The sequence below is a fragment of the Chelon labrosus genome, assembly GCF_963514085.1.
Source record: "Chelon labrosus genome assembly, chromosome: 13".
Lineage (NCBI taxonomy): Eukaryota > Metazoa > Chordata > Actinopteri > Mugiliformes > Mugilidae > Chelon > Chelon labrosus.
In genome coordinates, this window is record NC_140346.1 from 27,448,725 (window position 1) to 27,472,710 (window position 23,986).

A 23,986-nucleotide genomic window follows, 5' to 3' on the forward strand; every position below is an offset into this window, starting at 1 on the left:
ACTAGATTCTCTAATAACTTAAATACTTTATTGATAAAAACTCTATAAATTAAATGTTCTACAGTAAAACTAGGACACAATCAGTCGGTCACCGCTGCGTCTGCTTGGCTCGAAGCTTCTCTAAGGTTTTCTGTGAAGAGACAAACAGAAAATGATTCTTTAAATCAACTCGTACTCTAAAGTTTAAACCTCCAGAAGTAATATTTTAGAAAGAACTCACCTTGTGGAACTCTTTGGCCTTGAGTCTGTTTTTTGCGTAATCTTCCTGTCGGCTCCTGATGACGCTCTGCTGCTTCACCTCCTCCAGCTGCTGGTAGAGTCTGCAGGAGCACAGACACAGTCCATCGTTTACTTTAAGAACGATGCCTTAAAATCATCCATGTACAGATTTCCCAGAGGTTAAAGGAGGAGTTCACACCTCTGAGTTCTGTGGTGCATCTCAGACAGGTGACGTTTCCTTTGCTCCTCTGAGCAGATCTTCACTTCATCCACAGATTCACTCACTGAGAGGAAACAGGAAGCAAATATTATAGGAGCTGCAAATTATTTTTTGTACATCATGGTGTGAGAAAAAAGTTTTGATAAAAATGTTTTGTAGTACTTGAGCTGATTTGAATAAAAACGTAAATAGTTGCTAAGATACCTGCAGGGGGAAGCTGGACCTTCTTCTCAGCGGTTTGGTTCACAGACTGTCCTCCCTTCGACCTGGGATCAGCTGACTTGGTTTTAGACGTCGTCTCTCTGGTTTTACACGGAGCTCGAGTCTCACGTCGGGTCTTTGCTCCTTTGGCTTTGATTTCCTCCACCCTGAGGTTTGATCTCTGGAGCAGAGCTCTGCGTTTCTGCTGGAAGGCGTCCTGCTGTCCTCCGCTGGGACCCCACTGGAACTCTAGGACCATCACTGGAGACGAGGGGACAGAGTGGTTCAGACTGATAAAGGACGCAGTGAGAACAGCAGCTGTTACTGTTTCTGTTGGGACTGTACCTGGATGTGTTTGGCTCTCGTCCTTTTCAGTTTCCTCTGACGCCTAAAAGACAAAAACACATGTAGATCAGACCGTCAGTCCCAGCACTCATGTCCATTTACCTCCCTCTGTCTCTCGTCCTTCCTCACCTCAGCTGGGTGTGTGTTTTTCTGACCTCCCTCCTCCTCCTCCTCCTCCTCAGTGATGGTGTCCTGGTCCTGCAGCGTGGTGTTCAGGCTCACTAGCGTTATCTCTGACTGCTCCAGGATCCCCTTCTCACCGACGGCTTCCTAACAGATGACAACATAAAAACAAAGTTATTAAAGTAAAAGAAGTCAGTTTTTAAAGTTAACCAATGTGAACAAGAAGACATTCATACCAGTATCTTATCCGAGATGGGAACAGGAGTCTTTGTTGGCTTCAGATCTCTGGCTGAGTCTTCATGTCGTCCAGAAATCTTTCTCAGAGCAGATGTCTCATCACAGACGGTTAAATGTGACAGAATCACAGCTGTTTGCTCCACATCTGTCACCGTGGTGGGATCCAGCCTGAGGACAGACTCGTGGGGGTGACACTGGGAGGTAATAAGCTGGGAGAAGGATTGGTGTAAGGAGGGAGAGGCCGTCCTGCAGTGGTCGTCTGTCCGGAGGAGCTCAGGTGAGAGTTCAGAAGGTGTGGGGACACCGTGTCCTTCGGGAGAGTTAGGTCCATTATGTTCAGGCAGGTGAAAGATCATGGAGGGGTCGGCCGTTTCGTTGTGAGTGACTTCAGCCAGAAGTGGGTGGAAAGAATCTGAACAAAGGACACAGATTTGCTTCACCATTATGAACACATCAGAACATTTTCCAAACAGAATACAGACATAAACGCTGTCCCCGAAGACACTTCATCTTGCACTTTGACACCTCACCTTCGGTCCTGTCTGGGTCCGGCTGCATCGGTCCGGTCTGGTTCTGCTGCGTCTGGTTTTGTGGATTCACAGCCGGGACGGAGGCGGCGCTGTGTGATGAGGCTTCAGGAGGCAGCGCCGGGTGAGACGGCAGACTGACGTCATCCGAGACACCGAAAGCCACATGACTTCTTTCAGCTGCAAACAGGTGAGTGAAGACAAATGTCACACATGAATATAGTGGACGTGTCTCTACATATGCTGGTATAAACAGTTTGAACTGATAAATAAATGATGGGGCAGATTTTAAACTTTAATAAGAGTCAGAGGTCAGAGTGATTAATGTCCCTTAACCACCTCTGACCTGAGCTTCCACTGTGCTGAGCAGCAGACTCGTCCAGCTCTCCAACCAGCGGCCTCATGCGGCTGTCCTCTGCAGCTTCGTCCAACCACGTGTTGGACGGCTCAGAAACCATCTGACCCGTGAGCTGACCCGCGTAAAAGTCCTGCCCACCACTCAGCCAATGGGAACCGGACTGATGGGAGAGGCGGCCAATCATGCGACTCAGAGTAGAATCCCAACCACTCAGATCGAGGCGGCTCAGTGCAACCGGCCGGCCTGGAAGGTGACCAATCATCGACGAGTGAGCCGACGGCTGACCGACCAGGTGCTCCAGGGCCGAGTCCCTCTGGTCGGCGGCGAGGCAGGACGACTGGTCCGTCAGCTGGCCAATCAGGGGTCGGAAGGAGTCTTCGACTGAATGACGCTCCATGATGGGGTCGACTGAGTCGTTCCATTCCTGCAGGAAAAACACAACACGAACTGAATGCTAAGTACATATGTCTCAACCTATGGTTCAGTCATGCTAGCTGCTAACACAAACCAACTTTAATTTAACTCTAAAACAGTTACACAACTTATGACTTTAATATGTATTTAGGTCACAACATGTACAGACAGACTCTCTGAGCTCAGTTCAAGTGTAGAAACCATCATTAGATGTATTTTTTATTAAACACATCTCTGGAAGTTATTTTACATCATCGCTCAGAAAGGGAACAGACATTTAAATAAATAGCTAGAGATAAAATCAGTTTCTTTCTTCCTCCCACGAACTTTAACACGTCCTTTTAAAGTGAGTCACTGACCAGGAGACTCCTCCTCTGTGCTGCTGCTGCTGCTGCTGCGTCTGACGGAGGAGAGTGACGATCTGTGGAGCTCTGGTCCTCCGCCGTCCTCTCTGAGACTCCAACCACAGACTGCTGAGAAACCGAAGAGCCGGCTTCTTCCACGTATGAGCCTTCACTGTCTGAGGACGAGGACATGAGACACTGTACTGAGACAGAGCTTTGACAAGGTAGGCAGAGGTGAAAGCTAAATATTTAAACCAGCTACGGCATCATAAACTAGCATAGCTTAGCAGCAAGCTAACACCTGGACAGATGTGTAGTAAGCGTGTGTACCTGTGTTTTTTCCTGCACTGCTGAGGGAGAGGTTTAGCTCCCTGGTGTACCGGTCTATGATGCGCTGGATGCTGCTGTCACTGAACACAGAGTCTACAGCCACATCAAGAGCTGAGCTTTCATCAATACAGGAGACGTCACGTAAATCTGCTTCACTTTCTTCCCCCGCACGATGTTGGAGGTCTGAGAATTGATCTAACGAAGGAGTGGAAGAAGAACAGGAAGTTAGAAACACGAGTCAGATGCTGGATCCTGGTTCTCGTGTTGCACCGGTGATGAAGATTCGGCTCCTGACGTCCCTCACCTGTGTTTAGGTTTTGCTCTGGGTCTGTGGTGATGTAGCTGCCGGTGGAGATGGTGGTGGAGGAGAGGCAGTCAGACTCAGGAGGTCTGAGAGGAGACTGACGCAAAATAAAAAGTGTTAGAGATCAACTAAGGAAACACACACCTACCTATCATCCATCTAGTTAAAGGTTTCATCAAGTCTTCAGTTCTAAAAGACTGGTGGAGTTTAGTTTTTATTAATCTGTGGGTGCTGTCCACCTGAATGACCAGATAGTCAGCTGTGACTGGGGCAGTCTGCTTTGATCCTGTTTTCTTTCTCGAGTCTCAAGGTGTGAACGACGGTGAGCACAAGATTATATCTTCTCAGAACAGAGGAGGTGGACAGAGATATAATCTGCCATCGTTTTACAACGACAAAGAAAACAGGATCAAAGCTGGTGAGTACCTGGTCGTTTACAGACAAACTCTCCACCGGTCTTTTAAAACTGCAGACGTGGATGTTTGTTGTATTGGATATAGCACGACTTCAAGACATAAGATGTTTCAGAGACAGACTCTTATCTACACACTTACTGTTAACCGTCTAATGACTGAGTGTATTTTGGGGTCATAACACGTAAACAGACTCACTGAGCTCAGTTCAAGTGTAGAAACCATCATGAAACGTATTTAAATACATTTCTGGAACAGAATATTTCACATCATCGCTCAGTGGACAAACAGACACACACACACACACATTTATATTTAAACACACAGAAAGACAAACACACCATCAGACACACTCACTCAGACAAACAGACAAACATAAAAGCTTCTCAAGCGTAATCAGAGGCCGAGGCTGATGTCGCCTGAGCTCTCAGATTTGGCTAATTTTCATCATTGATCCACGTCATGTGAACCTCAGAGGGAATTAAAATCATCAGTGAGCTCTAATCAGCTCCAGGGCTGATGGCATATATATATATATGTTTTGTACACCTTCACAGGCCTGGTTACCTCGGTGGGGAATCTGTAGCTTGTGACTGCAGGACCAGAGACATCAGCTCCTCTCCCAGAGTCGGAGGAAAGTGGTGAGATTATCTTCAGGACTGAATCTGGAAGACGGAATATCATTAATTAATTTGTCTCAAACCAATCTTGGTGTTGTTTATGTTGTTACTCTCCAGCTGCCCCGTACACACCAGAGTCTGAGGACTCTTGACATGTCCCTGCCCCCATCAGTAGTCTCTCCCTCCAGACGAGATGTGTGGACCTCTCTGAGCTCGTCCCTGGACTGGCAGGTGGTGATGGTGATGATTCTGACTCCTGCTGCAGATCTCTGTTCGCAGTGCGTGAAGGAAACATCCCGCTCTCCTCTGGACCTGGAGACAACAAAACCCGACGAGTCAGCTGCTGAAATTCCTCTGCGAGGTTAGTGGCGTCTGTTATTAATCATCCCCAGTGCTGAGCGTACCGGTGAGTTGGGAGGTGTTGACTGGAGTCTCCACCTCTTGAATCGCACTGAGCTCATGCTGATTAGTCATCATCTCCATGAAGCCCAACCTGACGCGTGCCACCGGGGGCTTCGCTGCTCGGGGAGGATGGTGGAGGAGTCCTGAGGGGAGAACAGGAAACAGGAAAACTGATTTTAGCTTAAAAGGAAATTTGACCAAACTAAAACGTTTTACAGTGAAAATTCAGTCCAACATGTCGGTTACCTGTGTCATTATTGTTCGACGGCACTTGTTGAGGAGCGTCATCTTCCTCCTGAGAGTCTTGGAGGTGTGATAACGTTCCTCCGTTAGACTCTTCTATTGCTCTCAGCAGGGACGCGAGTAATCTCAGGCGATTCTGATGGATGTCCCCCGACACCATCACTTCCTTGGCGGTCTCTGCAACTGGCTGTGGACGAGAAAGATACATACATGTCAGGACAAGAGCTGACTAGTTGTGAGTTTATGTTTCCAGCCAAGGAGGCTCAAGCATGACAACAAAAATCTAATCTAAACTATAATTTGTCTACTGCACAGCACTAAATACACAGAGCAGTAGTAGTTCTCTTACTTGTGTATCAGTATCAATCAGAGCCTGCAACGTCTCCTTTTGTCTCCTCATCTGCTCCGTCTCCACCTCCTGTCTCCGCCTCTCCTCTTCTTGCTGCCTCTGCTCGAGTTCCATCGCCTCTCTCTGCTCTTGCACTCGTCTCTGGACGTCCTGCAGCTCTCGTCTCTGCCTGTCCTCTTCTTGCTGCCTCTGCTGGGATTCCAGTCGTCTCTGGACTTCTTGCAGCTCTCGTCTCTGCCTCTCCTCTTCTTGCAGCCTCTGCTGGGATTCCACTCGTCTCTGGACGTCCTGCAGCTCTCGTCTCTGCCTCTCCGTGTCGTCCTCTCTGGAGCCCGGTGAGAATGTGCCATGATTAATGGCTACGTGACGTGGAACGAGCGGTGGAATGTCTGCAACACCCGGGCTGAGTCTTCGGACGGGATCAGGAGTCGGCTGTAGTGGGACGTGACGTGTGGTGAAGTGCTGGTAAGGCGCTGGTGGTTCTCTGGTGACTGAGGGGGATCTGACTCTCTCTGGGAGGTGCTCCGTTACTCTCTCCATTATGTTGCTGGTCAGCCAGGCGGTGACGCCAGCTGTTTGACTCCTGGAACTGTTAGAAACAGATTCCACTTCATCTGGTAGCAACTTGGAGACAGTACTCAAACTGGAGCCAGGGAGGTGGAGATGTGAGTCCAACCTTTGTGGTTCATCGTGAATGTGTGAAGGCACTGCAGGGGTTGTAGGAAGATGAAGAGACTGAGGTCTGCGTAGCGGTGGGTGAACAAGGCATGGAGGCTCGACAGCGGACGGCAAAGATGTGGCGGCGGTCATGTTGTGACGAATTCTCAGAGCTCGCTGGTACTCCTCCAGACGCTGCCGAGCCACTTCCACTGATCTCTGGTGAATTCTAACAGAAGGAGTTGGTCGAAAGTATAAGAATCGTTGTTTATAGGTCAATAACACAAATCTGCCTCAACGGACTTTAGTATCTATAAAACCTGAGACCATCTACAACTGAAGGGTGAGATCAGTTCTCATGAATTACTGCATGGAAAAATATTTAAATACAAAAAACAAAAGCAAACAAACAAGAGTTTAACACCTGTTTTGTTCCAACAGTCGCTGCTGGTATTGTCTGATCCTCCTGGTTTGGTCATCTTCACCTGGAGGAGGTACGAGCTACACACAAAAGAAAAAGGGACAACACAGCATTATTAATAAAAGCTGTACTAAACACAAGTCATTAAAACTGAGAATAGATTTTAGACTTACCTCAGAGGCTAAACCCGACCCGACGGAGGTGACGTCCTGATCGTGTACAGGTTCTTCTGGTTGGTTAACAGGTACGTCCCGGCTCACAGCAGCCCTCAGATGATCTCTCTCCTTCTGAGCCTCAAGCAGCATCTGCTCCAGTTTGGCCTTCTGCTCCTCCAGCTCCTGCAGGAGACGCACCTGCTGCCGTTTCTCCCTCTCGAGCTCCTCCTCCTGGATAAAAACAGAAACAGTGAACAATCAGTATTTTGTTTCTAATCAGCTCAAAGTCTGGCATTCTTCTTTTGTACAAACAAGTCAACGTGTTTGAAAACAGAAGAGACGAGAGGCTTCCTCTGAAAAAGCATGAACAGGATTCAGTTAGCAGCTGGACTAATTAAGTAAAGAGGAACACCTGGTTCAATCAATTCTGACCAATCACAGAAGATGCATGAAGATCAGTGTGAATGAAAGATGCTTCAGGGTTCAGGGCTGTTAAAGCATAAGGCTCAACACTCTATTGTCTTCCTATAGTTTGATGCTTTCATTTTATTCCTGCTCTTGTCTACGTCTCTGTGTCACTGGAGAGGGAATCATCACGCACCCTTTTCTGTCGTTCTTCTTCAAATTCTTGAATTCTGTTGGCAAGTAGCTCAGGAAGCAGAGGATCTGCAGCAGCTGATGGCTTCGTTGTCTCCTGTGCTTCTCGAGTCAAATACAGGAAAAACACTCAGTTATTATTCTTGACTAACAACTAAACATTTAAACAAAAAACTGAAAACAAGGCCTTCAAATTTCTGGTTCTGGTAAATTAATGTCCGTATATTATTTACCTCCTTCTGAGGAGAAGACCGGCTCACAGATCTCCATTGGCGTCTGTTTGTCTTTCTCCTCGACGGTCAAAGATCCCGTTTCGATGCTCGTGTCCCGCTCTGGGATCTCATCTGTTATGATTGTTGGTGAATGAGCTGCAGGGACACGACTGCCGTGGTGAGTCCACTGGTTCCTCTGGCCCCTGATACGATCCAGGAGTTTCTTCAGCGCCCGTCGAGGAGCTGGTCTGCAGGGCTCCACTGCAAGGATAGAAAACCTAAATGCATTTAGCATTGTCAAGAAGAAAGTGACAACTAATACATTTACATTTCATATCTAATGTTTATCTTCACCTTCAGCAGATGTTTCCTGCTCTGTGCTTCCAACGTCCTGTTCAGCATCACGCTGTGCGTCTTCAGTTTCTGTTGTGGGGATTTCATCCAGTGTAACATCCAGCTCTTGGTCCTGGCTGCCAGTGGACGGAGCTGGAAGAGGCTCAGGTGTGAGCCGGACCACCAGGTCACCTTTAACCCCTGGGATCAGACACAGTCGTGGTTTAAACATAGGTGAGCTACATATCCCTGACTAAAGCACCACAGCTTTCAGATACTAGATGACTGAACTGTCCTTACTCCTCTCTCCTGTGTACATGTCCTCAAAAGCAAACTCCATGTCCCTCTGGAAGTCGTCCCTCATCTCCTGTCTCTTGTAGAGCGGCTGGAAGATCTGAGGGGGCATCTGTGAGACCTGCTGCCTCCTCCTCAGCAGGTCTGTCTGCTGCATGTGCTCCAGTTCAACCAGCAAACGCTCGCGATCCTAAAGAAGACCCAAAAAAACCCTTGTAAATACTGTCACATGGACATTTTGACTATAAACAGGTTTAGGGGGTTGCTTTAAGGTTTTAGATGTCTGTGTTACTGTTTCTTTGTGGCAAATGTTATTTTAAATTACATAAAAGGTGATTCTTGTTACTTCGGAGGAGTCACGTTAAATAACAAATCATTTGTCAAATATACAACAACTCCTGTGTCTGTACATCAGGTCAAAGGTAAATTATACCTGGACTAGCTGTTCCCTCCTCAGAGCCTGCCTCCCTCTGAGACGAGCCTTCTCAAGCTGCTCCTCTCTCCTCCTCCTTTCCTCCCTCTGTAAGTCCTGCAGTCTCCTCACCTCCAGCTCAGCTTCCTTGTGAGCATCAGGCTGCGGGTAGATCCACAGATTAGAAGCGACCGACAAGCCACAGAGTTCAGTGCGTACAAGAATCCTTATAGAGGCCTCACCTGTTCCGTGTCTGCCTCTCTGTCCACTGCATTCTCAGGCATGTGGTAATGTGTGGCGGCGAAGGCACTCACGTCAGATCTCTTTACCACATGTGGCTTCTTGGGACTGATGTTCTGTTTGAACAAGACACTGATGAGCTGCCAAATATAAATCCACGGTTTCTTTTCTTCATCTTCTAAAAGAAAACAGCTGGTTGTTCTCACGACAAACACATCGAGTCTGAGCCTTTGCCTAAAGATACACTATTCTCCCACAAACAGACTAACAGCAGGTTAACTTGATAAGTGTGAGCGCTGATTAAAGGCCAACTTAATAAATTCTAATTCATGTTACTGTTCAGGAAAATTACCTGAATGGGATTTGAAGGAGGTGGTGGGAGGCTGGCAACCCTTTCTGATCTTTCCTTTTCTGCCTGTAGTGCTTTCCTCCTGGCGTTGATGGATCTACAGAAAAGAAAGAAAAGATTTAATGTTCAGCTCATGTAAAACATCTTTTCAAGAAAATGTTTGCGATGCTACTCACTGGTTTTTCCTCTCGTGGTCTTTGAGCCGCTGTGATTTTAGCTCCTTCAGGGCTTCTCGATAACGCTCCTCAGCTTTGGTGTGATTTTCCTCCTCTCTTTGAGCTATGGCTGCCAGGTCAGGTTCCTTGTAACCACAGATTCATTCATTTGGACACCTTATTCATCTTAATTGAGATTATTATCATGATATAACAATAATCATCCATGAATTCATCTTGTTTGTGCGAATAAACTACCTCGCCATGGTAGGTTCTTTAAAAGCTGTGTCTACACTTCAGCAGAAGCTACCTCTCATTTACAACCAGCCTCATCTTACATTTTCTTTTGCACTCTTGTGGCCCTGACCAACGAGCTGGAGGCTCTCGTGGTATAACTTCTGGAGTGTGTCGAGTTTCTCCCTTTGCTGCCGCTCCCAGTCCTCCCTCAGCTCCTTCTCCAGCTGCTGCAGTTCCTGCTGCCGTCTCAGCTCAACTTCTCGCCGGATCTGAAGCGCAATGTAGCGCTGCTGCTCCCGCACCTGAGTGTCAAATGCAAAATATACTGTGTATGCAGACAGGTTTGAAAAAAATTATTCAGAAGAACTCTCGTACAGTGGTCTGGTTACAAACTTAGCCAACAAACAAGAGTTTATTTCATGTTAAATTCCCTTTCTTCAATGTGCCACTGTGGATTGTAATCCAGATTGACATGAACTTTTTTAGTGTCAATAAATCTCAGGTTTTACAGCTTTAAAGTGCATCGTTTGAGCTAGTAACTATTGTCGACATTTAATATACTCTTCTATATCTTCTAGACATATTTACCTAAGAGTGAAGGGATTGTCTCAGATTTAAAAAAGCACAATAAAAACGACCTGGAACTTTTGTAAAATCATGTGAAGAGGGAGACACTTTGGACAACAATGGATTTATGTGAAACGAAGTCTGCAAACTGGCCTGACTGCAACAAAACAGGCTTCTTTGCGTCTCTTTTATCTGATAAAATTAATAAATTAGACCCGGTTTGACATCATTTCTCTCGGGTATTATTTACAAAAGTAGTGGGTTTATAAGAAATCACGGGTGTGACAAGTGAAAAACAGACTAGAACACGACTGGAAGGAACTCATTACCTGCTGTATTCGCAGTTTCCTCCTTCTTTCGTGCTCCTCTCGTATAATTCGAGCCTCTTCGTTGGGGCTCGGTCTTAATTTGGACACTTTTCTCTTCATTTTCTCAGAGTAGGCTGGTTGATGAGCAGGTTGTAGCACCGTTAGCTGGGACGGCTAATGTTAGCTAGCTTCACTTTGTTGCAGACATTAACTGCCATCACTGCATAGTAAGGCATATAAGACATTTAAAATGTAGAAACAATATCTTATTAGTTCTACTAAGGTAAAACAAAGCGTCAAATGAGAGTTAATTGATCCCAAATGTTTAGTTTATTATCCGAATCCATGCCAACCTGAAAAAAAAAAACGAACGTTATTGTCCAATGCGTCACATCCGGCGGTTTAAACTGCCCGCGGTATCCGTCCCCTATTATGAAACTATAGTTCCTATCAGCTCTACATTGGTTCCTACTTGCAATAATTATGTTTAAATACATACGTGTGTCTAAAAGGGATTTTACACCTGAAACAAAACAAATAAGTAATTCACCAATCATTTAAAACTATATTAATGAAAGTAAATCAAAGCATTTAAAACTGCAACCAACTTCATTGTCCGTTAATCACGATAGGGGGCAGTAAAACTGTTGCACCGGTTGCTGCGCAGAGAGCGAAGAATGAGACAGTTTTTACCACAACACCAGTGAATAAACGTTTATTCTTGTAACAATAAAGTCAATACTTGAGGTAAGATTTTAAATATTATGTTTTCATTCAAACAGTGTTCGTCGAGCTCTGTAGTCTTAATTATTCCTGTGAGATTAGCAATGGGCTAACGCTAGCTAGCATTGCTAGCGAGACACAACGATACAGCGACACACAATAAAAACGGTGCAGTCATTATTTGTAATAGTTAGTTATGGAGTTGCTTCTAACATTTTTAGTGTGTTGGTGACGAGTTAGTTCGTCCAGCAGATGTTTAAAAGGTGAAACCGTTCAGGACTGAAAGGCTGAGTTATGACTAAACGTGACAAGTAAAAGAGTTTCTGTCATTCATTTATCTCTTTATCCTAAATATTTTATGAGTTGAGCTGTTTGTTTATATTGGCTATTAAATATTATAAATTCATAAGTTCATGTTAGTAGCAAAGCTTCCTGTTCTCCTCTGTCTTTGCTGACGAATGAATCCCTCTTCCTGTCCTCCTCAGATCAAACCTGTCATCATGTCTGGTGGTCCACCTGTGAGGGTCAGCATTGAGTCCACCTGCGAGAAGCAGGTACAGGAAGTGGCTCTAGATGGCACAGAGACGTATGTCCCTCCTCTGTCCATGTCCCAGAACTTGGCCAAGTTGGCGCAAAGGATTGACTTCAGCCAGGGATCTGACTCGGACGAAGATGGGGTCGAGGTTGACCCCAGGGACCGGGAGTGGGCCAAGCAGGAGCCCGAAGAGGAAGAAGGTAACGTCTGCTCGGGAGAAGGCAGGGAGAATCTGCACCAGCGTTAATTTACTTATTTATATTTATTTCTTATTCATTAACGCAATCAGATCTTTATCAAGGTTTTGCACAGATCAATACATTTCTGTACTTGGTTTAGACTTTAAGAAGTATATTTCAGATGGAGGTAACCAGAGAATTTGGGTTAACATCACAGAAGGTTGCAGATAATGTTTTAAAACATTACTTGTATTAATTTAAGTGGCTCTTCATTTTTTTAAACGGAACTGTTCTTTATTGTTGCATGTTTTATAAAAATTAAAACAAGTTGCTTAACTGTCCCCAAATAAGCAGTTTATTTCCAGATGTTTTCAGAATTATGTCGACTTCACAAGGCAACATATTAAGTTGGTATCAAAATATTAATGAATAAGTGGCAGATCAAAAATAACTTTGAGGGACACGTCTTTTTTTAGTACTTTCCTTTTATCAAGAAAGAAACCAAAGCATTTATATGTGACATGTGGGTTATTTCAAAACAGAATATACCTTTATATAAGTGCAATAAACATTCTGTTGTCCCTGGTGGGATAAAAACAAATAATCTCTTTCCTGACACAGGCACGGTGAAGTTTCAGCCCTCTCTTTGGCCCTGGGACTCAGTGCGTAACAACCTGCGCAGCGCTCTGACGGAGATGTGTGTTCTCCATGATGTGCTCAGCGTGGTGAAGGAGAAGAAGTACATGGCCTTAGATCCAGTGTCTCAGGAACCACCTGTCAAGGTAAATTGATAAAGCATCTTCCACAGATGATGTACAAGTGTGACTGCAACACAGTGTTAGGTTTATATTTCTCAAAAGATATCTGATGCCTTCTCTGGCACACCTCCATGCTTTGCTCACTTCTCGCTCTCCTCCAGACGCCACAGGTCTTTCAGCTGATCAGTAAAAAGAAATCACTGGCCACAGCGGCGCAGCTTCTAATAAAGGGAGCGGAGAAGCTCAACAAGTCTGTTGCAGAGAACCAGGAGAACAGGAGGCAGCGCGACTTCAACTCCGAGCTCCTGCGTCTGCGCTCACAGTGGAAATTACGCAAAGTGGGCGACAAGATCCTGGGAGACCTCAGCTATCGGAGCGCAGGTAATACGGCCTCTAATGTAACACGAGAACACTTGCTGTCCGAGCCAAAGTTAACGTGGGTTGATTATTTGTCCGTGCAGGTTCCCTTTTCACTCACCATGGAACATTTGAGGTGATCAAAAACACTGACATTGATCTGGACAAAAAGCTTCCAGAGGACTACTGCCCCCTTGATGTCCAGATCCCCAGTGACTTGGAGGGATCAGCTTATATCAAGGTTTGAGAGAAATTAACGGCGTCTCCATTAAAGCACGCTCCCTTAAAATAAAGTGTTTGTGAGCAGGAGCATAAAACATGTTAGTGGTGATTTAATTTTACCTGGTGAAATGTCCATCACATGGTGTGTGTGATATGTTTTGTGGATTCGGCTCGTCAACAGTATGTTTGTGTGTCCAGGTGTCCATCCAGAAACAAGCCCCAGACATCGGTGATCTGGGAACCGTCAACCTGTTCAGGAGAACGCAAAAAAACAAAGCTGGTACGGTTCAATGTACAAACGTAAACTCTTGACATCTGTCTCTTTTCTTCCACTTGCCACATATTTATCCTCCTACCTTTGCTCTTTTCCTCACTCTCGGCTCAGGTACGCAGCTGTGGCACGTGAAGCTGGAGGCAGCTCAGAACGTTTTGCTCTGTAAGGAGATCTTCGCCCAGCTTTCCAGGGAAGCCGTCCAGATCAAATCCCAGATCCCTCACATTGTCGTCAAGAACCAGATCATCTCACAGCCCTTCCCAGGTCAGAGTGAACAGGAGTTCTCACTCTCAAGTGGGAAAACGTGACACAAATGGAGCCTTTAACTTTATCATATATCTCAATATAAAGACAGAATGAATTTGTTCCTTTCTACTCTCTCTTCTCCCTTCAGACATGACCTTTTTTTCTACATTAGTACCATTACTATAAAAATGTACATAAGGTGAACAAAAACAAACTTCTATATAAATGGAATGAGATATTTTTACACTAGAAGTTCATCTAAAGTTCAGTCCCTGCCATCGAACACACATTTGATTTTCTTTCCCCACCAAGTCTTTGTTTGCTCCCGTCACTGCAGGTCTGCAGCTGTCGATCTCTCTGTGCCATTCTACGGGAGAGAAGAAGAACAATCGGGCGTCTCCAGAGAAACCAAAAGCAGACGACCACCTTTACGTCCTTGAACACAATCTGCATCAGATGATGAGAGAGGTGAGACGTGCATCCATCTGGGTCTGACCTATGAACTGATAAGATAAGATAAGATAAGACTTTATTCATCCCTGTGGGGAAATTAGGGTGTTACAGCGGCAGGAAACAACAGTGCAAGATGCAGAAGATGCAAAAAAAAGAAAGTAGAATAGAATACGGCAGACAAATATGTTCTGTACAAAAAAAAATATTTACATATTGCATCAAAGAGATTCACAGTGTCTAGTCTGAGTTCATCCGGCCCATAATTACTTCATTACGTGTAACACCCTCTGGAATTAATTTTTAATTTTCTGTAGCTTGTTTTGGATTTGATCAAGTTCTGCGTGCTAAAAGATATTTTGGAGTTGAATTAAATCGATTAATTTCTAGCAAACTGTTTCTACCTTATCCTGACAGTACAGGTCTTATAGAGCCAGGAGGAGGAGTAGTTTCTCTACGACAGCCTTGATTTGTCAAAGATCTTTCTCCTGTGCTTGTTAGAGGATGTAGCTATAAGCAAGAGAGCTGCTGGTGCTCTGGTCATACAAGACAAAAACTGGCCTGACAAAGTCTTCAGTCACTTAATGCTGACACTTTCCACTTCTCTGCAATGAGATATCTCCACATCTGAACCAAAAAAAGTACCGTGAATGTAGCCGTTTGTCCCGTTTATCCTCATTTCATGAAACCATCTTCTTTGTTTCAAAGTTCCACAAGCAGCAGCTGAGCTCCGTGGTGATGCCACATCCCGCCAGCGCCCCCTTCGGCCACAAACGCATGCGTCTAGCGGGACCGATGGCCTATGACAAGGCTGAAATCTCCAGCTTGCAGCAGAGTGAGGGGCTCCTGGAGAAGATCATCAAACAGGCCAAACACATCTTCCTACGCAGCAGGTGACTTCACTTTAACCCAGAAATCTCTCGGTCTCTAATGCCTCAGGTGTCTCCTTCATCATAGTTAAATGTCAGTGAAATTATTATTTCCTTAGCAGCCATTAAAGATGTTGACTAGGGCTCAGTATCGCTACTGATTTTCCAGTTTATCAAAGAGATTTTCACAAAACTAATCTTGTCATTGGTTCCAGATATTTGTGGTGTTTCTACAATATTTTCATCATGCATGTCTTTGATTTTGTGCACCTCTTCTCAGCTTTCAGGTCTGACAGTGTTCTCAGAATTGGAGCTTTGTAGCAAGAGAATATAACAGAATATATCTTTAAAAAAATCGATCCTAGGTTTATAAATCGATGACGGATCTGTCATATCAAGATTGAGCTGAATAATTTTTTTAAACCCTTCACTAGTCTCATGTGGTATGTTTGTTGCTGTCACCAGGACGGCGCGGACCATCGACAGCCTGGCCAGCCGGATAGAAGACCCGCAGATCCAGGCTCACTGGTCCAACATCAATGACGTGTACGAGTCCAGCGTCAAGGTGCTCATCACCTCACAGGGCTACGAGCAGATCTGCAAGTAAGAGAATTGTTGTGAGTGGATTCCTGGCGTGTGATCGGTCTCGTAACGCTCCGCTGACACGTCTTCTCGTGCTTAGATCCATCCAGCTGCAGCTGAACATCGGCGTCGAGCAGATCAGGGTCGTGCACAGAGACGGACGTGTCGTCACTCTGTCACACCAGGAGCAGGAGCTGCAGGACTTCCTCCTCTCGCAGGTAACACAGCTGTGAAGGAGGCTGGATCTACTGCACACAGTCTTTGATTTTCTGATACTGAATATTGAACAATTCGAGTCCCGATCAGATCTCATATTAACAAAAGTTAGTCCCCTGTAGTTCCCTAGAGTCTTTTCTTATCTACGTTGTATTCTCCTAGATGTGACTGGATTTAGTCCAATAAATAGGGCTGACAGAGAGTAGGTCGTACTGCGACAGACTGCGCTACAGACGCCAAAAACTTTTGACATCCCTAGTTATAACTGCACAACTTCATGTATTTCTACAGATGTCGCAGCATCAGGTTCACGCGGTTCAGCAGCTGGCCAAAGTGATGGGCTGGCATGTCCTAAGCTTCAGTAACCACGTGGGCCTGGGTCCCGTGGAGAGCATCGGAAACGCCTCCGCTGTCACAGTCGCCTCTCCTAATGGAGAATACGCCATCTCAGGTAAGACTAGAGATGTGAGCTCATTAAGCCCCCTGTGTGTCTTTTTAAATATTAAAAATCACCTATTTGTGGAGCTTTATTTGCTTCTTTTCTGGTATATTTAAGATAAAGTCTTCAGAGAAGGTGTAGCATGAGCAGCACAGTAGTAGAGCAGCTCTAATGCTTCACATGTGTCCACACAGGAGGCGTTGGCACTGACCTGTAGGTCTTGTGTGTTTTGGCAGCGCTCAAAAGTCCAATAAACAATCACTATAGTTACCTTTGAACAACGCAGGTAAATATTATTCAATTAAACGGAGAGTAATACAGAGTTATGGCTTTTAAGTGCTGCATATTTAGTGTCGCACCTTTCTGTCTCCACCCCACGTTTTCCTGTGTACGCTGCCGACTGAAATTCTTCAAAGAACTGTGACATAATACAGTTTTCTCTGCTGAAATTAGCCCTAAGTGATCAAAAGACAATGCCGCAGTGATGATTTGTTATTGTTAGTGTCAACAGAGCTGCCTCCGACTCGGCTCAGGAAAAAGAAAAAGTAGGAAATCTCTGATTCGTCGTTCAGACCTTCCATGAGCATAAAGCCCGGGGAATCACAGCTGTCAGTCTTAAAGTACAAGTCGTATTTTAGTGATCTGGTGTCAGTCCACGTGTGGAGGTGGTCTGGGAAAACATGTGACCTTCTTCCTTTGGTAGTGTGAACACACAATGAGTCCTGGGTCACATTAAAGACCACCTACTCAACAGGGCTGATCTGAGGAAGAGGAGTTTAAGCCTTTTAAAAGATTTTGTCCTTGGAGCTGAGAACCAAACTAAACTAGAAACTAATCTGAACAAGGATGGTTAATTATTGATGTGATCATGTTGAAGTATGAGGAGCCTCGTGGGATGAAGTCATGTCCTCAGTTATCATCTATGTCTTTATTTCCATTTATTACACTGCAACAAACTGCTCTGTGTTAAAATAATATTGTTTATGGATGCTCTCAGGGTTCAGTGATCAGAGCTTATTGCAGGTAATAAAACAACTAACATTGGTGCACAGATAAATAAATATGCATGTGAATTCAACAAGAGAAAGTGAGACATGACAACAACCAGCTGTTCATGGTTCTGATCCAGCGGTAGGTCGAGATCCGTTAGAGACAGCAGCTGGTACAATATTCTACTGCAGCACAGATTTATTTCAGTTTATTTACATACAGAGAAACTGAGATCTGATCTCAAGTGGTGGCTGGAGACACATTTTAATGGCAGGTGTGAACACAGGACACTTGAGATCGTTTTGCAGGGTCTAAGACGAGTCGAATGAAACTTAACCTCAACATATTTCCCAGGATGCATTGTATCATCAACATAAATCAGAATCCAAAGGCCATTTCACAAATACTGAATATCCTCATATGTATTGAGGACGGCTGGGTTAACCACACGAGCAGGTGTAGTCTCTGACACGGCATCTGTGTGTTTCTTTTCAGTGCGTAACGGCCCAGAGAGCGGCTGCAAAGTTTTGGTCCAGTTCCCCCGCAGCCAAACAAAGGAGCTGCCCAAGAGCGATGTCATCCAGGACGGCAAGTGGAGCCACCTCAGAGGGCCCTACAAGGAGGTCCAGTGGAGCAAGATGGAGGGACGCAACTTTGTCTACAAGATGGAGCTCCTCATGGCTGCACTGACTCCATGTCCTTAAATCTGCTGCCTCCTTTACCACACACACAGCTGTGGGTTACATTCAGTTGAAATGGCAGTGGACCTGACTACAGACAGACATTTTTCATTTTTATTGCCATAAACTCTTTTCCACCTGTGGTCGTATCTGCTGCCTACTCTATTTTTGAAAGTCTGTATATACCTCAGTTAGTTTGATGCAAGATAAAAAGCCTGTCACTATGTTCTGATTTGTTCTTCAGTCTTCAGAATAAAGGTTTGTATTTCTGAGATCTGTTTTACGCTGTTTTTTTCTGGATTATTGTTTTATTCTTATGACTTGGATGATTTGGGAAGCGGCAACAGGAATATTTACTATCATTTTTAAGAGTTAAACCGGTTTAAAATGTAATTTAAGAGTAGTAATGCTGTTTCATTGTTTCAATAAGCTTTATTTCCATCCAGTGTTGCATTCATTTTTCACCAAGATCTTGTATTGATGATGGGAGAGTCTGACCACTGCACAAAGCCTTCTCCAGCACATCCCAAAGATTCTCAATGGGGTTAAGGTCTGGACTCTGTGGTGGCCAATCCATGTGTGACAATGATGTCTCATGCTCCCTGAACCACTCTTTCACAATCTGAGCCCCATGAATCCTGACATTGTCATCTTGGAATATGATCCATTGATGGAATAACCTGGTCATTCAGTATATTCAGGCAGTCAGCTGACCTCATTCTTTGGACACATAATGTTGCTGAACCTAGACCTGAGCAACTGCAGCAACCCCAGATCATAGCACTGCCCCCACAGGCTTGTACAGTAGACACTAGGCATGATGGGTGCATCACTTCATCTGCCTCTCTTCTTACCCTGATGGTTCTCCACTATCCTTCCAGTTTTTAATAATGCGTTGGACAGTTCTTAACCCAGTTTAAGTAGTTTCTACAATCTCCTTAGATGTTTTCTCTGCTTGATGCATGCCAATGATTTGACCCTTCTCAAACAGACTAACATCTTTTCCACGACCACAGGATGTGTCTTTAGACATGGTTGTTGAAGAAATGAGAAGCTACTCATTGCATCAGTTGGGGTTAAATAACTTGTTTCCAGCTGAAAGATAATCACCCATGCAGTAATTATCCAATAGGAGGCTCCTACCTGTTTGATTAGTTAAATCCAGGTGGAGACTTGTTTTTTTGGCCAGGCTGTGTAGTTTAACATATTATAAATAAAAGAATGTCACACCACTCATTTTCTTGGGTAATAAATACAGTCTGTATTGCTTTTCAGGGACATTGGTTAAATATTTACATTCATTCATTCATTCAGTGTCTTCTGCATAAGCTTCAAAGGCGGGAGTATTCAGTAGAAAATGTAAACAAAGTTGAGGTTATCGCCGCTGACATCCTATCATTCTTATCATTCCTATCATCTTGTCTTTAGGTAACTTGAATTTAAAAACCAAAGAACTTATTTTTATGTACACAGCATCTAGAGTTTTAAAATATGTCTGGACAGGTTTTCACTACGGGTTTTCACGGCACGGCAGACGCTCCAGCTCTGTTGCATCATTTTCTGCACAAAGACAAGATTAAACATTGTCAAAATCTAAACTGAACACGCTCGTGTCACAAAGCTGTAACAGAACCTCACAGACCTTTGTACCCAAACACACCCTCATTTACTGTGGATACAATAGACAGAACTTAAACCCACATTCACACCCATCAAACCATGTCTTCTAATCATGTTTACACAAAAGTAAACTCTGACCTGCAGGGCAAACCTATTATTTGTGTAAACTTATTTTTAAAAAAGTGTCTTGTTAATACTTGTTTTGATTAGCCTGCAGGCGTACTCTTTTCTGCTCAGTTATTACTGTGATGACTTCTGACACATGCTGAAATTAAGTTTATCTTGAGACCCCAGAGCAAAGTTCATCATTAATGTGCTACAGAGGCTTATTGTTCGTGCTGCTTTACCTGGCATCTCCTTCCTTTGTCTCCACGCCATAATCTTCCTGTAGCCCTTGTCTAGCAGCCACATGGACAGCATGAGGAGGCCGACCAGACAGCCGAGCGCTAAGGCAGTGACAGACAGGTACTGGAGGTCCTCGTACAGCACCTCTGCACAGACACACAGCAGAGATTTACTTCAAACGGTGCACAATACAAAAAAAAAAAGGTGGGCTCAGACCGATGCAAACATTGACGTACAGGCACAAAATAATTGTCCTTTTAATGGTAGAACCCTTTATAAAGATAAATTCTCATGTTGTTTACTGATAAATAACTTTTGCAGGGAGTGGCTGGTTTAGAGCTGCATTTTTAAAGAGGGAGGGAACTCTAGTTTCATTCTTTGTCAGAGCAAACAGACACATGAGGACTAACCAGAATAAATGATTACATACCTTCTGGACTTTTATTTATTCTGAACTTGGAGATATTTTAATACAAGACAAACATTATATGCTTACACTCCTCATTTTCTTATTGGTTTGTGGTTTCAGTTTAATCTTTATCATGTCAATAGTTCACACACACTTTAACTAAGGTTCCTGCTGTGTTTAGAGATACTGTGTCATACTTATTTACATGCTGGTCCCGTGGATTAAACAGTAATAAGCCTGAACAAACGTTAGGGGACCTTGAACAGGACTCCCTTGTGCTTTATACCAGGGCAACTGGAACCTCAGTGACACACAGTGAGGCTTAGTTTCTACTCTTCTTTTAGTAGAAATAGAGTATTAAAAGAAGTTCATATCTGTGTCCTGTCTGTATGTAGCACAGTGGAATGAGAAACAGCATTTCACCCCTTTACATGTTTTACATTAACATATTGTGGAAGTGACAAATAAATACAGCTTCCATCTTCAATCATAAAAAAAAGCGTCTTCATGTTTGGTTATTAATGACTGAGCACTGTCTTTGTAATAACCCACCAGCCTCACTCACCGTTCACCTTCAGGACAAAGCCAAAGTCCTTGCTGTTTCCTGTCTCTTCAGTGACGGTGACCACGTAGAAGCCGCCGTCCTGCAGCCGCAGGTCCGACAGGCCCATCGAACCGTTGTCGTAGGGCTGCACTCTGCTGCTGTAATCCACCGTTATGTTGGTGTACTTCTTGGTGTACGCCGTCCAGGTCCCTATGCCGCGGCTCACCAGTCCTGACATAAAGGTCCATTGTATGGTAGGGGTCCCATTGCAAGTGATATCCACTGAGAAGATCACATCCTCCTGCACTGACCTGATGAGGCTCCTCTGGGGCGAGTGAATGGTGATGGCCCCGTCTTAGAAAATTAAAAAGGAAGAAGAGATTAGCTTAGATTTCAGTATCTACTGTTACTGTTCAGATGGAAATAGATGGAATTCCTACAAACTTCCTGTATTAGTGTCGGTTTTCACCCAGTCGGTTTCCTTTTATCCTGCTCACACTTCCTGTCTGGGACACACTTATTCTATCTATATCAGATAAAGTATTTTTATTTTTATCAGTGCATCCTTCTGTGCATGTGTCAACAACGCGTTCTCATTTTTCTTCCTGTGGTGCATTCAGACAGAAATGTGCTAATCCAGTCGTTCAGAACAGCAAAGCACTTATGGAGGAATGAAACTTGTCAGACTAGCTGGGAAGAATACAGCCAGAATAGTTAACCTCACGTCCGCTTCAGTAACCCCTCATTAAATATTTTCACACGCGAGAGTCAGCGGCAGATCTGGTTCTGCTGGAGGTTGTGTTTGAATCACAAGTGAAACATTTCAAATGAAAATACCAGCGGTGACTAAGAATGAGGATGCCTTTCTTTGTATTCACTTCATAAAGTGCTCAAGCAGTAGTTCTCCAGTGGTCTTTGTGTGGCTCTTTAACCAATTAAATAAATGCTTTTCCACAATCACACCTCTGCTGTTTCTTTTTTTAATTTTACCAAAGTAGAGTTGGGCAATAACTACCCCCCAGTTCCTCACTAGTTTAACTTTTCTCTATTGTATTGAAGTGTGAGTGTTCCTCAGGGTAATCTGGTGGCTACACGTTTATATACACAGTCATGTGTGCAATTCGTGACTGTGTTGGGGAATAGCTTTGTAGGCAAGTTAAGACAAAGACCCTGAGAGAGCCTCGTGGGTTTTATTTCCCGCTTTGCAGCCGTGCCTGGTTCTCAGTTTGAGTTTCTACTAAAAGGGCTGGATCCTCATGCTATGTGTTTAGTCCTAAACTAATACGCTGCAGGAATGACGAACCAGCATGCCATCAAACACCACTTCATGGCAGACATTTTAACTCTTCACTGCGGGGTTAGTGCAGGTGTATTAGTGATGGCTCAGTAAGCTGTGGCCAATCAACCACAACACACAAAAGCCAAACCTCCACTATGTGGAATGCAGCCATCATTAATACAGTTCTTTCCCCGCTGTGGGACATAAGACAAAATGTCCTCTGTGACAAAAAAAACAACACACAGAGAAAGAGAAAATTAGACATGGAACGCTTACCTAGGTGACACACATATAATGCGATGCTGAGAAACACAGCCACATCCCAGAGCCTGAAACGCCACATTTGAATCCGAAACCCATTTGTTGAACTGCAGTAAAATAATCTCCTTTAGCTTATTTCACATTCTGAAGCGTTGTCCTTTGTGTTTTCTCTTTTCCACTGCAGCTGTTCCTGGTTCCCAACGTTTCCTCTTCCTCTGTCCTGCTGCCTGTTGTTCGTGCGTGAGAGCTGTCTTTCAGTTTTTTTTTTTGTGAGAAACGTGTGAATTAGCTTCACTCCTCTCTCAAGACTGTGCTGGATTGCCCTTCTCACTCCTCATACCTGCGCAAGTCAGTGCCAGCCAGCCCACACCTATCAGACAGGTTGAGCCAGAGATTACAGAGCAAACATACACTCAGTCTGTTTGATCAACCACACACACACACACAGAGAGAGGAAGAAACACACCTGAGGGCAAAACAGTAAAGCAAAAACACTGTGTTTCCTTCTCAATTTACTGACTACCCCCACTCCACAAACACCCACCTGTGCGCATGCAGATTCACCAGCACAAAATGAAACTGAGATGCGTTTAGTCAGTCTGTATTCATGTCGTGACACACCTGTTAAAACGTGTCAAACAGGAAGTGTGTTTTCATTTGTGTGGACCAAGAAACACAAACACACAGTGGACAGAATTACCATGAACTGACTTTCAGTTGAGGGGGCAGCAGTTAAAGAAGCTGCCTGATTCTGTGCTCATCTGCATCTTGGTCCATATTCATTGACAGTTTATATTTTAATTTTGTTGTTTGTTTGTTTGTTTGTTTAATTCTAAATATTGTTGGTTTTCTGTAAAACTGACAAAAAAATGTATGTAATTCTGTACACATAGTAATTACGTAAATGCATGACACTTGTGCACATACTTTAATTCTTTGGTGCTTACATCACCCAGCTGGAGCGAACAGCAATGCCAGAACAAAATGTCTCTCAGTTAACTTCCTCCAGGACGTGTATTTATTATTTAATTGTAGTACTGTTGCTAAAAAATTTTTTTTTTTTAAAAAAGTAAAAATGTTATTAAAATAAATGCATCTTGTGACGATTTATGGTTTAATTCTGTACTTATTTAATAATTAGAATAAATTAAATTTTATTTCATATTTTTTTCTTTATCAACGGGATAAACTGTGTCGTTAATCAGACTGATTCAATTTGTGAAAAGTCTGATAATGTCGTTGTCATTTTTGTAAAAGTGAAAAGATGACAATAAAGATTTATTCAAATTCAAACGTTAGCTTACGCCAGATGCGCTTTTCCAACTAATCATGCTAGCTCGACTTTTTATTGAAAGCTAAAAGTTGAAGTGTCAGAAAATAATTATTTATTATTGAATACAAAAGGCATACACGCTACCGAAA

At 44.0% G+C, this 23,986-nt stretch overlaps 3 protein-coding genes across 4 annotated transcripts; 1 reads left to right on the forward strand and 2 right to left on the reverse strand.

Moving 5' to 3' along the window:
• Window positions 1–15: 15 nt before the first annotated feature.
• cep295 (centrosomal protein 295) lies at window positions 16–10,993 on the reverse strand. The gene is made up of 29 exons (XM_084558533.1): window positions 10,608–10,993; window positions 9,813–10,013; window positions 9,496–9,620; window positions 9,323–9,416; window positions 8,973–9,086; window positions 8,752–8,892; window positions 8,325–8,508; window positions 8,046–8,225; window positions 7,713–7,952; window positions 7,484–7,581; window positions 6,901–7,113; window positions 6,731–6,807; window positions 5,650–6,535; window positions 5,304–5,487; window positions 5,060–5,200; window positions 4,788–4,967; window positions 4,603–4,700; window positions 3,623–3,719; window positions 3,319–3,513; window positions 3,004–3,164; window positions 2,219–2,654; window positions 1,876–2,052; window positions 1,345–1,757; window positions 1,115–1,255; window positions 986–1,028; window positions 644–901; window positions 419–503; window positions 221–320; window positions 16–130 (listed from the first exon to the last, which is right to left on the reverse strand). The coding sequence occupies exons 1-29, from the start codon at window positions 10,704–10,706 to the stop codon at window positions 89–91; spliced, it is 5,403 nt and encodes a 1,800-aa protein (XP_084414659.1). The 5' UTR covers window positions 10,707–10,993; the 3' UTR covers window positions 16–88.
• Window positions 10,994–11,180: 187 nt separating this feature from the next.
• med17 (mediator complex subunit 17) lies at window positions 11,181–18,989 on the forward strand. The gene is made up of 13 exons (XM_084558534.1): window positions 11,181–11,333; window positions 11,795–12,044; window positions 12,645–12,805; window positions 12,943–13,162; window positions 13,243–13,379; window positions 13,559–13,640; window positions 13,746–13,898; window positions 14,218–14,348; window positions 15,039–15,223; window positions 15,665–15,802; window positions 15,882–15,999; window positions 16,289–16,448; window positions 17,922–18,989. The coding sequence occupies exons 2-13, from the start codon at window positions 11,810–11,812 to the stop codon at window positions 18,128–18,130; spliced, it is 1,929 nt and encodes a 642-aa protein (XP_084414660.1). The 5' UTR covers window positions 11,181–11,333; window positions 11,795–11,809; the 3' UTR covers window positions 18,131–18,989.
• An 86-nt stretch (window positions 18,990–19,075) lies between these two features.
• vstm5 (V-set and transmembrane domain containing 5) lies at window positions 19,076–23,553 on the reverse strand. Of its 2 annotated transcripts, none has more exons than XM_084559640.1 (5): window positions 23,492–23,553; window positions 22,580–22,934; window positions 21,046–21,378; window positions 20,074–20,217; window positions 19,076–19,666 (listed from the first exon to the last, which is right to left on the reverse strand). In XM_084559640.1, exons 2-5 carry the CDS (start codon window positions 22,644–22,646, stop codon window positions 19,617–19,619), a joined length of 594 nt encoding a protein of 197 aa, XP_084415766.1. In that variant the 5' UTR covers window positions 22,647–22,934; window positions 23,492–23,553; the 3' UTR covers window positions 19,076–19,616. The 2 variants fall into 2 exon arrangements, with proteins under 2 accessions (XP_084415766.1, XP_084415767.1); XM_084559641.1 differs by lacking the exon at window positions 23,492–23,553 and adding an exon at window positions 23,109–23,121.
• Between the last annotated feature and the right edge of the window lie 433 nt (window positions 23,554–23,986).

Coding starts and splice junctions, on each gene's coding strand:
- med17 (XM_084558534.1), top strand. CDS start 11,810: ATGTCTGGTGGTCCACCTGTGAGGGTCAGCATTGAGTCCACCTGCGAG. Junction 13,641..13,745: donor AACGCAAAAAAACAAAGCTG/GTACGGTTCAAT, acceptor CTCTCGGCTCAG/GTACGCAGCTGTGGCACGTG. Junction 13,899..14,217: donor CATCTCACAGCCCTTCCCAG/GTCAGAGTGAAC, acceptor CCGTCACTGCAG/GTCTGCAGCTGTCGATCTCT.
- vstm5 (XM_084559640.1), bottom strand. CDS start 22,646: ATGTGGCGTTTCAGGCTCTGGGATGTGGCTGTGTTTCTCAGCATCGCA. Junction 20,218..21,045: donor CTTTGTCCTGAAGGTGAACG/GTGAGTGAGGCT, acceptor GTGTCTGTGCAG/AGGTGCTGTACGAGGACCTC. Junction 19,667..20,073: donor ACAAAGGAAGGAGATGCCAG/GTAAAGCAGCAC, acceptor GTCTTTGTGCAG/AAAATGATGCAACAGAGCTG.
- cep295 (XM_084558533.1), bottom strand. CDS start 10,706: ATGAAGAGAAAAGTGTCCAAATTAAGACCGAGCCCCAACGAAGAGGCT. Junction 8,893..8,972: donor GAGAGGCAGACACGGAACAG/GTGAGGCCTCTA, acceptor ATCTACCCGCAG/CCTGATGCTCACAAGGAAGC. Junction 504..643: donor GGTCCAGCTTCCCCCTGCAG/GTATCTTAGCAA, acceptor GTTTCCTCTCAG/TGAGTGAATCTGTGGATGAA.